The sequence below is a fragment of the Gobio gobio genome (genome assembly GCF_949357685.1).
Source record: "Gobio gobio genome assembly, chromosome: 15".
Classification (NCBI taxonomy): Eukaryota; Metazoa; Chordata; class Actinopteri; order Cypriniformes; family Gobionidae; genus Gobio; species Gobio gobio.
In genome coordinates, this window is record NC_137108.1 from 16142536 (window position 1) to 16155441 (window position 12906).

The 12906-nt window shown below is 34.3% G+C and overlaps 1 protein-coding gene across 2 annotated transcripts in view; it reads right to left on the reverse strand.

Moving 5' to 3' along the window:
• The window catches only part of ano10a (anoctamin 10a), a 65311-nt gene that overhangs the window by 34604 nt on the left and 17801 nt on the right, over nt 1–12906 (reverse strand). For both annotated transcript variants that reach the window (XM_079837487.1, XM_079837486.1), the window contains exons 9-12: nt 12741–12815; nt 12414–12596; nt 10650–10841; nt 4571–4699 (exon numbers count right to left, since the gene is read on the reverse strand). In XM_079837487.1, the coding sequence (XP_079693613.1) occupies nt 4571–4699; nt 10650–10841; nt 12414–12596; nt 12741–12815 (579 nt within the window). The remainder of the gene's footprint in view (nt 1–4570; nt 4700–10649; nt 10842–12413; nt 12597–12740; nt 12816–12906) is intronic.

Below are 12906 nucleotides of genomic sequence, written 5' to 3' on the forward strand. Positions count from 1 at the left end.
ATATAAAGTCAGAATAGCAGATATAAACTTGCATTTCTGTCTATTTCTTCTCTCAATTGCGAGTTAATATCTCGCAATTCTGACTTTTTTGCTTGCAATTCTGCCTTTTTTCGCGATTGCGAGTTTATATCTCGTAATTCTGACTTTTTCTCACAATTCTTTTTTTCTCACTATAGCGAGTTCATATCTCGCAATTCTGACTTTTTTGCTTGCAAATCTACCTTTTCTCGCGATTGTGTGTTTATATCTCGTAATTCTGACTTTTTCCCACAAATCTTTTTTTTCTCGCAATTGCGAGTTCATATCTCTAAATTCTGACTTTTCTCGCAATTTTGACTTTTTCTAGCAATTGTGAGTTTATATCACACAATTCAGATTTTTTTTCACTATTCTGTTATTCAGAATTATATATTTATATCACGCAATTCTGAGAAAAAGTCAGAATTGTGAGTTTATATAAATTTTTTCTTTTTTTTCTTGCAATTGCAAGTTTATATCTCGCAATTCAGATTTTTTTCTCAGTTTATATGTTTTTTATTTATATCACGCAATTCAGAATTGTCAGTAGTAGTATATCATAATTTTGAGAAAAAAATCTGAACTGCGAGATATAAACTTGCTATTGTGAGAAAAAAAAGAATCAGAATTGTGAGATAAAATTCGCAATGACATTTTTTTATTAAGTGGCAAGCAGACATTTTTCACCAGTTATTATGAAACATCCTGTTTGATTTAATGCTATAATGATAATTTAATGCTATACTATTGTCATGGTTTGCCTGTGTTTTTCTGCCCAAAGGAGGCCATTCACACAGAACTTGTTTTTGAAAAATGTGAGACGCAGGTTAGTGGAATGAAAACAATTGGTCTAGAGACGCAATTTTTTAAAACTATTTTAACTTTAAGCGCTGCATTTTTAGAATGGAGTGGAATGGAGTGGATTTTTTCCAGTGGAATGGAAAAATATGTTCTGTGTGAACAGATTATTTTGTAGCTTTTTGTTCCTGTGTTCACAGTTCCTGTGTTTATGCTGCATTCACGCCATGTCGCAATTACCGAAAGCTCTGTATGCTTTCAAATCACTCTCGCGCTACTTAGATGTCATACACTTTGTAATTTACACATTGGAATTACAAGTTCTACAAGCATATGAAGGCTTTTTACAGTTCAGAATCGTTATGGTAAATACGACATTGTGTGAACCTATAGTTCCTGTTTCCTCAGTTGCCCAGGTTACTAAGTATTCCGTTGTTTGCTACTATGGTTACTTATTAAGCCTACCTGTGTCTTGTTAAGTTCCTCATTCACCCCAGTATATATCTAGCCCTGTGGTTCTCTTAGTTTGTTGGTTATTGACTTTATTTTACTAAAAACTGTTTTGGGGCTGTTCCCCTTGGAAAATTATCTTCTTCTTCTAGGATTGTCTTCTTGTTTTGTTTATTTGATAAAGGTTTTGCACTTACATTAGATCCTCGATTCAACTCTTCCCTGCTGCACCGTGACAACTACAGTATGCAGTAATAATATGAATGATTTAATCGTTTGTCCTGTCCTCCTCTGTTGGTATACTGTATGAAAGAATCTATACATCAGACAGTACTCTGCAGTCCATAAGAACAAGACCCTCCCCCATTCCCATTTGCTGATCCAATGCCAATCCCTGCTCACTCCACTAAATGAACTAACAGAGTCAATAAAATAAATAAAGACAGCCTTGAGAAGCGGCCTGCATAATAGACAGAGCATGTGATTTTCTTGCTACGTATTGTGTGAGCTGTATGCAATAGACATAAAATTGTGTGCATACAGTACAGTGGGTTAATGAAAGAGAATCTTTATAGATATTAAGGAGTGGAATCTTACGGAATTTATAGGCTCTGGTCCACTAACAATTGATTTATCCATTTAGAGGAAGCACCTTCCCTGCAATATTTGCCCTTACAAATAATAGTATTAGTTTCACTGATTTAAGTTAAATTAATTTAAAATGACTGAAATCATTCAAATTTAAGTATTATTGAGATACTATCATAGTTTTTATTAATATTTTGAATTAGTTTATATCTTTATATTTACCGTTATTTTAATTTTAATTAAGTTTTTCTATATATTGTTTCCTTTTTTATTAGTTTTATTCATCTTTATTTCAGTTTTAATTATTTTATTACATGTAGTTAAACTAAATGAAAAGAAGAAATGTTGTCTTGGCAGCTAACTTTATTATATAAGTTTTATTATATCTTACTTTATTTCAATTTTTGTTTATTTTATTTCTACAACAATATTTTTTGTTGTGGTTTTAGATTTAGTTTATTATAATAACCTAGGTTATTCACTTCTAAAACTAGTCATGCTCTATCTTTTGTGTCCGGTGGCAGAATGAAAACCTGTGATGTTTTTTTATTAAATTTTTTTAATGGAACAAATTGTATTCCACAAAAAAATGTATTCCATCTCCCTAATACAACAAATATTATCCTGATAGTAGCTTTCAAATTAAATTATGTATAGAGTGAGTATATATAAACCCATATGTTGCCCTGTGTTGTGTTCTGTCTTCCGATTTGTATTTCCACAGCATTAAGGTAAGCTCTTGTGGATTTATGAATTAATTTCTACTGACATTTGTAATGACATCTGCTTCAAACATCACAATGCTCAGCATGATAACTTTTGCAAATTTTACAATAAGTAAATCCACTGCACCAGCTAATTTCTTTTCGACAGCGATGCCATAGAAATATACAGCGCTACCACAAAAACGGAAGTTCAAAGACAAAATTCTAAATATGGCTGCACACTTGTTTCCTGGTGATAAGGTCTATAGTTAGCATGTAAATAAATGCAAAAACAAAGTAAATTTAATGTCAAGTCCAACATGATTAGTTAAAGATAAAGTGTGTAATTTAATTCGTTGCACCAGAAAAGAATTCACAAATGTTGATTGTTGGAATGAAAATTTTTGGCTGGTTAGCATTGTCTAGTTAAATGTCGATATGTTCCAGAAAGAACATATCAGAAACAGAAACAACTGAGACAGACTAAATCCCAAAGAACTGTGGCAAGGCTCTAAAAAACACTTGAACCTTCACGGAAAGCTACAGTACTGTGAAAAGTTTTAGGCACTTGTGTAAAAATTTTGTAAAGCGAGGATGCTTTCAAAAATAAATGTCATAAATAGATTTGATTTATCAATTAACTTCTATGAAATAACCACCATTGAGTTTAAAAAAGCTTTTGTCCTAAGTACACTTTAGTATGCATACTTGTCCAGGTAGATTTGCGGATATGTTTCTTCAAGCATCTTGGAGATGTCACCACAGTTCTTCTGGATTTAGTCTGTCTCACCTTTTTCTGTTTCTTCATGTAATCCCAGACAGACTCGATGATGGTGAGATATTTCCTGAGATATTAAACTGATATTTCCTACTGACACACTCCAGCAAAAGATATAAATAACTGGCTTAAAACCTTTGTTTGTGAAAATACTAACGTGCCTAAGACTTTTGCACAAAACTGTATATATGTGTGTGTGTTATGTAACATCTACTGTCTGTAGCATCCGCCATGGAAGGTTGAAAGCGACATGACCCTCACATGAAATAAATAGAAGACGTCAGAGATACAATGTAGCCACACATTCAACCACAAACACAGTTGATTTAGAGCAGTGCGCCCTGTGTACCACTACCCAGCATACCCGTATTCCAGTTGCACCAGCCCTAAACAAATCAATTCACTCCAACCAGCAGGAGCAGCCAAACTCGATCCAATCAATCTGAATTGGATCTCCTGAACAACCCTACTATTTGCTTTTGATTTGACATGCATATCCTCTCTGACTTCAGTCAATTTGGATGAAGTTTACTTGATTTAATGTGGCAGAACGAAACAAACAAAGCCACACACACAGACTTGAATGACTAGAGCATTTGCTTTTGAGGTTTGTAAAGACTTTTCTATTCCCTCAACACTCCTGGTTTCGAGTTTTATTTAAAATTCTGTCATGGTACGCTGATGCCGTGCGCGAATCAGTATGGCCTAATTACAACTCCAGTGATTACTGCGAAGTTTAATTAGCGGAAAACAAGACATGGCACAATGAATTCCTCCCCAGATCCCCACCAGGTTCTCACAGAATATCAGGAGTTCTATTTTTCTCTCTCCCAAAAACACAAGTCTCTGGTGTGTTTGTGTGCAAGTGTGTGTTTCTCTCCATGCTTTGGGTCAGTTATTTTGAGTGGGTCTCCTGAGGCCGGCAGCAAAGCTTATCCTTTACTGAACTTCCTGTTTAATTCTGACGTTAACCCATATGAACTGGAGCTCCACAGTAGATCTGGATTCTTCTGTTACACAAACTGACAAGGTCTAACACACTATGTTTCCTGCATTATCCAAACCACCAGGATGGCGGTTAAGGAAACAAGGACTACAGCCAAGTTTAGCACCCTTTAACACTCATTCACGCACAGAAGGAAAACAGCTCACTTATGCCACCTTATGGACCATTTGGGTAATTGCAAACGGGGGTTATAGGTTACCATGGTGTGGGGAAAGGAGAGAATGTTACCTCTATGGCCACCACAATGAGGATCAGCTGAGTCTCTGATTCAGGGAAGTAGGCATTCACTTGTGGAGACAAACCAATCAAGGCACAGTTGGTCACCACGGCGATAATACTCATTGTCTCGAATGCCAACTGGAAGAAAAAAAAGCACAAATGTTATTTTTTGTGTGTGCGTAACAGTGTTATTACTGTTAACTAAAACTTAAACTTAAAAACATTATTTACGTATTTGAAAAATAGGTGAAACTAAATAAATATAAACATTGGATGAAAATCTTAAAGTTGATTTAATTTTAACTTTAAACTCGGCAGACATTGACTACCATAGTATTTTTTTCCCTCACTATGGTAGTCAATGGCTGCCGAGATCTGCTTGGTTGCAAACATTCTTCCAAATATCTTCCTTTGTGTTCAGCAAAACAAAGAAACTCAAACAAGTTTGGAACAAATTGAGCGTGACTAAATGATGACAGAATTTTCATTTTTGGGTAAACTATCCCTTTAAGGTAGCAGTTAGTTAAAATGACTAAAATGGAAATAGAAATATTTTTTTATTAGAAATAGAAATAGAAACAACTACTAAAAATAATTTAGGCACATAACAAAATTGCAAAAACATCTAAACTAAAATTAAAGTGAAAACTGAAAATATAAAAATGAAAGCCAATTCAAAATATTAATAATAATATAAAATAATACTACAATAACACTGTTTAAATTGTAACAAACTTGACTGCATGTTTTCATGATCATAAATTCATTTAAATCTAATATCTTTAAATTCTTACAATTATTTGTCATAGTTTAAGGGAGTGTGATGTATATTGTGTAATATTTTTGTTATTGTAAATTGTATTCTGTATGTTGACGTTTATTGGATGTTGATTGTTGTAAACATAAATACTGTCATGTGAATAAAATTTTACATTTGACACTTCAGTACATTTATAAATTCAGTACTTTTGTACTTTTTACTTGAGTGAAATTTTATAGTACTTATATTTTTAGTAGTTTGTGCTTTCATTTGTGCTTTAACTGAGTACATGATTTGTGTTCTTTGCCCACCACTGTGTGATATCAATGTCTTTTTCTATGAATATGAGCATAACTGAGTCAAATCTGTGTTTCACATGGTAAATCATAGGCCTCTGAACACAATATAGTTCACCCAACAATAAGAAATTATTTCATCGCGTAAGGCTATCGAATGACTTCAGATATCTGTGAACACTACCAGACAAAAGGGTTTTTTTTTATTTATTTTTTAAGAAATTACAACTTTTTATTCAGCAAGGATGCATTAAATTGATAATTGTTACAAACATTTTTGAATAAGCACTGTTCTTTTGAATTAGTATTCATCAAAGACTCCTGAAAAAAGGGTATCGCAGTTTCCACAAAAATACTAGGCAGCACAACACTGATAATAAAAGGAAATGTTACTTGAGCAGCAAATCAGCATATCAGAATGATTTCTGAAAGATCATGTGACACTGAAGACTGGAGTAATGATACTGAAAATTCAGCTTTGCCATCACAGGAATACAAAAATATTAGCATTATCATATTTAAATTAAGAAAACAGTTAATTATATATTATAATAATTTGCCATTTAAAAAAAAAAAAAAAATCTGTATTTTTGATTAAATAAATGCAGCCTTGAGCATAAAAAATGTCAACAAAAAAAACCCCACAATCATACAGACCTCAAACTTTTAAACAGTAGTGTATATAAACTCAAATGGACAACCTTTTTGGTGTCCTTTGGCCTTTTTGGACCTTACTATTAAAGGTACACTACGTAACTTTTGTCCCTCTAGCAGTTAAAAAAACAAAACTGCTGCATTTTGTGGAAGAACATTGTTTTGGTTGTGCTTCGGCTCTGCGTGACTGTGTGGATGAATATGGTTATCCTACTGCTCATAAAACATTCACTACTAGGCTTAGATATATAACTAGTTTAGATGGAACGGATGTCAAGCTAACTAACTGAAGAAGTTACTGTAAATATACCCATTAATAGACACAGTACTTCCTTGAAAATAAATTACAGCACAGCACTACAAAAAAAAACCATAATGAATATGACCCTTCACAACAGATAATGCTTTACAAGGAACTCTGTTAGAGAGAAATTTATCTGTTCAATAAAATACCTTACTCACACCGCTGAGTAATAAAAACGGCATCTCTGTGTCACTTTTACAACATTTAAAATCCCTCACGTTATCGGCAGCTCCGAAAAGCCAAACGTTGATTCTAGTTTTATTACGAGCTCTGTCGTGTTCTCTTTGTGACAGCAGACTCTCCTCTGTTCTGCATTTTAATTAAAAACATTTGATTCCCCCGAGGTTTGAGATTTAGCTGCTCCATGTCAAACTTTCTCATTCATTGTGACAACTAACCTATTCCACTTCCATTCAATACATGCGTCAAACTAGCAAGGGTGAGTGACGCATGTACACAATTTCTCATGAAAACCACCCCGACAGGTCTAAAATATAAGCAGAGGGTAATCAGGGTAAGACAAAAACATGTTTGGGGGAAAAAAAAGTTACATAGTGTACCTTCAAAGAATGAATAGCACTTTTTTTCTGTATTTGTTTTTAACACATACATCCAGTTGACAAATCCCATTATTATTACGGAGTGTCTATCTATTTACACCAAGTGCAAATAGCGTGCCTTGTTGGCAAGTGCTACTTGCACTAGCTCCACCTAACAATGCCTAGTTGGGATTTTAAAAAAGACACGCGTAGTTCAACGTCTTCAGTGGCATAGTCAGAAGAGCGCAAGGTTCGTATAACAAGGTTTTGAAACGATCGAACCAGGTTCGAATCCGCCTTTTGCTGAACTTTTAGAAAATGTTCTAAAAGTGGAAATAAAGTGCCTAACGAAATGTTTAGTAATAATACAACTATTTATTGGGTAGGGTTAGGGGGAGGTGTAGGGAGGGCTTTTATTGTCCCATTAAGGTGGCATCCATTTAATCATTTTAATAAATACAATCATTTACACTCTGTTATTATTGCATCCTATTAATGCACAACAATACTAGGTGCAAATAGTATGTATCTGCACAAAAAAAAGTATAGGATCTAATTACTATTTACACATATTGCAAAAAACTGCTACTTTTACATGGTGTAAATAGAATATCACTATTTCACTTAGTAAAGAGCATCTACAGCTTTTTGCACTTAGTGTAAATATCATCTATCGCTAAGAAATGTTATTTTCACTGTAAATAGAATCTAGTTGCGCCATGCGACTTAGTGCAAATGGCTGCCTTATTATTATGTAGGGTTGGGCAAAAAAATAGATTTTTCGATTAATCGTTTTTTAAAATGTGGTCGATTCAAAATCGATTCTCAAAGGCCATAAATATTTTTTTTCCATATTTATTTCCACAAACATTGAATATAAGATTAACGTAAATCTAATTTATAGTCTTCTCCACTAGATGTCACCCTCTTATTTGCCTTGCGCGATGTTACAAAGGAGCGAGAGGCGCGCCTGTCATTCATTCATTCATTCATTCATTCATTCATTCATTCATTCATTCATTCATTCAGTGCTTAAATGTCGGCTTCCGGTGCGTTGTCGACGTTTGTAATGAAGGTGAAATGCTACAAATCTGCGGAACCATTTGATGAGACATCACCCAGATGTTACAGCCGAGCACACAACCGCTAAAAATGGATCACATACATGCGAATGCTTGCCTTGCATTATGATCATTGTATTAAACTTGAGCGTTCACTTAAGCACGTACGTTAGCCATTATAGACATATTCAAATCAACTGAGTCAATAGACAGCAGGGCTCCAGACTAACTTTTTTCACTAGGAGCACAGTGGCCCCCAACTGAAAATTTTAGGGGCACAACCAGAAATTTTAGGGGCGCACACCGTAAATCAACATGCAAACCAAATCTACTAATTTCCACTGTATTACTAATAGGGATCGGTATCGTTAAGGTTTTAATAGTATTACTACTCTTACCGATACTGCTTATCGATCTGGTACTTTAACAGTATTCTTACCGGTTCTTTTTATTATACTTTATATATTTTTTTTATATATATAAAAAAAAAAACATAATTAAGAACATAATTAACATGGCTTTATAATCTGAAGAGTAAAATATCTATAGCAAAAGTAACCGCAAAGTTTGAACAAAAATATAAAACATCTATTTGTAAATGGACCAGTGTGCAGGCATTCAGAAGGTCTGCTAACATTAATATTACAGTAAAGAACAAACCTACAAAGAAATCTAATAAAGTAATGGAATGTAAAATAACACTGCATAGTTTTCACTGTATAAATTGATAGATTAATGCTTATAAAAGCTAAAGTTATTAATTCAAGAGATGTGAATATTTTCTATTTGCCTTTTGTTCGATTCGAATGAATGGCTCAATCGTCTGCAGGTTTATTAGACACTGCCCCTTTAAGACCGATCGAAAGTAGAACTAATAATATCATATTCTCCTATTTCTCCAAACTATTTACGCCCATTTAAGATATAAACTGTTAAAATAACTACTCTCCAATCCGGTCATTTTGACACAGGCTATTTGTTGTTTATTTGATGGTTTAGACGCGCACACAAAGCCTAAAATATTAAGTGCAAGTCGGTCCATTTCACACACACATAAGCCGCCTTGAAGTTGGAAACGGCATCTCTTGCGCGGATTATTGTGCATTTAATAGCTCTTTATTATCAAACACATCCCGCAGTTTAGCAACAGTAGAGACTGCAGTTTACAACAATCACTGAATCTGACGTTTAGTTTAGGTTTAGGGAGAAATGACAGCGCAGCTGTGAAGGGAAGGATCGCACTCGACTGAACACGGCTATCGGAATAGTTTTACCTCATACCATCTTTTTATAATTCTTGGAAGCCAAAATCGAAAATAAAATTAGATTAATATCACAGCACATCCCTAAAGTTTAAGCAGACTAAACTTTTGTTTAGTTCTTGGCCATCGTCCCTCATTAAGCTGACTGTGGTGTTGTGTTTGCTGTAGCTCGCTCGCTTTCTCTCTCTTCTGGATTGCAAATGGCAAAAATGCCACGGACAAATGGTTTAATATTCTCTCATATAGAAACGGCTGGCAAAGATAGAATTTGCCAGACATAACGTCTATCAATTATAAATAGTAAGTGTATTTTCTGAATTTCTCCAGTACCGACAGTATGCAAATGTACTGGTCGCACATGTGCGACTGGATGTAAAATTCAGTCGCACACTCTCAAATTTTAGTCGCAAAATGCGACCATTTAGTCGCACTCTGGAGCCCTGGACAGACAGGACCAATAATTCAAACCTAATAGCTTATATTATAAACAGATTTCCTCAGATAAAAGTTAGTCCACATAAGCCAGCACGTTAAGGTATTGTTGTTCGTTACCACGGCAACTACTTGTGTCCTGGTATGAATGCACTTCTCGTGTATGAAAAATAACTGCACACGACGGTCGGCAAAATCGCAATAAAAGCTTGTTGTGTACTGAAAATCATCCAATATCCTTTTTATGTTTTAGAATAAATATATCCATAAAAACATTTTATCAAATACTTCTCAGATACATTTTTAGAATAAAGTTGCATCAAAATTGTATTGTATTTAACATAATTGTATGCATTTGAAATATAGGGGTTCTGTTTTAATGTACCCGAGTGTACCTAAAATAATAAAGGGTTTAATATTCAGTTTTGTGGCTCTTAATTTCTTTTTAATTACCCACTTGTAAACTTCTGTTCACTGTTCTTTTTTATAAATATAGTATTTGTATTAAATCTATATTCATTGAGTTGAATCGAGACTCGAAAATGATTTGAGAGCTTGCGAATCGAAATCGAATCGGAACATCTGAATCGATACCCAGCCCTATCCTTATGTCTCATATGGGCAATTATTGACTATTATAATTATACTATTATTGAAGTTCATCAGATTGTACTCTGCTTTTTATAGCACTGTACATTTTTTCTGTCTCTTAAGCCTTCTTTAAAGTACAGAAATTAACAGCTCTTCTGGATGTGAGACTTTCTCACGAGGTTTTCTCACCTGCCACACCCCGATGTTCGCAGCTGGTTCTGAGAAGGGACGCTTGAAAACATGGCACATCTTGAAGGCGTCAGAATAAACCTCAGTGATGTTGTTCAGCACCACCAGCACCGCAGCCAGCGGGTACACACAGGAGAACAGACTCACATAACCGAACAACAGGAACTGCTCAAGGTAGTCGTCAAATGTGCCCTGGAGATCAAAAATATTTCAGAGAGATTCAATTTTAAAGATCAGAAAGGGACAGAAAACGGTCATGTAAAATTAAATTATGACTGTTTTTGATGCAAGAAGCCAGTAATGGACAGTAACAAAGTAAAAACTTTTACTTCACTAAATTCCAAAGTATAATTTCGTACTTTTTATGTCGCTCCTCATTATTTTGACCTGAAGAATTCATCACCCAATCACAGATGTGATAGCATTGTCTGATTCATTTGTGAATTGGGCGATCCGATTGCATCTGTTCTTGATTCAACAACTCACTGATTCTGATGAACCGGTCAGTGCGAGTCTCCAGTTAACTATTCATCAAATTTACAAAGAACCAAGAACTTGAAAGCCTCGAAGCTTGAGTATGCGTGCAACTGATAGAACAAAAAAATAATTTATGAATTTTAGGATTTATTTATCTATCTATCCATTTAATTGTTAGTATCTATCTATCTATCTATCTATCTATCTATCTATCTATCTATCTATCTATCTATCTATCTATCTATCTATCTATCTATCTATCTATCTATCTATCTATCTATCTATCTATCGTTAAAATCCATTTATCTATCTTTTAATCCATCTATCTTTCATCCATCCATCCATCCATCCATCCATCCATCCATCCACCTATCTATCTATCTATCTATCTATCTATCTATCTATCTATCTATCTATCTATCTATCTATCTATCTATCTATCTATCTATCTATCTATCTATCTATCTATCTATCTATCTATCTATCTATCTATCCATCCATCCATCCATCCATCCATCCATCCATCCATCCATCCATCCATCCATCCATCCATCCATCCATCTCTTTTAATTCATCCATCCATCCATCCATCCATCCATCCATCCATCCATCCATCCATCCATCCATCCATCCATCCATCTATCTATCCATTTAATTGTTAGTATCTATCTATCTATCTATCTATCTATCTATCTATCTATCTATCTATCTATCTATCTATCTATCTATCTATCTATCTATCTATCTATCTATCTATCTATCTATCTATCTATCTATCTATCTATCTATCTATCTATCGTTAAAATCCATTTATCTATCTTTAAATCCATCTATCTTTCATCCATCCATCCATCCATCCATCCATCCATCCATCCATCCATCCATCCACCTATCTATCTATCTATCTATCTATCTATCTATCTATCTATCTATCTATCTATCTATCTATCTATCTATCTATCTATCTATCTATCTATCTATCTATCTATCTATCTATCTAATCTATCTATCTATCTATCTATCTATCTATCTATCTATCTATCTATCTATCTATCTATCTATCTATCTATCTATCTATATATCTATCGTTAAAATCCATTTATCTATCTTTTAATCCATCTATCTTTCATCCATCCATCCATCCACCCATCAATCTATCTATGTTTGCTCACAAAATCCAGTCCATAATTGTACATTTTTTGTAATATTGCCAATTATTTTCAAAACTTACTCAAAACTTTATTTCAAACTCAAGCCACCCAAAAGATAATGGTTACTAGGGCCTACCAGATAGGTGTTCATTTCGGTTTCCAGTTGAACTTGTTCCAGCAGGGGGAGCTCTTTATCACCCATCAGCCTCCTCATCCTCTTATGCACCTTCTTGTTCCTCCTCCTCTGCAGCCAATATGGCAGAAAGGCCTCCATCACTTGATTCAGGATTTGAGAGGTGATGAGCAGGGTGGCCAAACTCTGATGATCCACACACACAGGCAAGAGGCAAAGTTGCTTACATTTAAAACTATAATGCACCTTGTAAATCATAGGTTGTTATTAAGTCACTCAACTTCACTTGATTTATTGTTTGTCAATGCATCTGAGCTCTGAAATACTCACCTGTCTAAGAAGCACCATATCTTGCATGACAAAGGCAATATAGAAGAGAGAGGCAAAGCAGTTTACGAAGTTAAACTGGAAACAAACAACAACAACAAAAATACAATAATTAAGACTAAATTTGCACTTTAGAAATTTGCTTAATTTGAATTAGGGTTCACACACC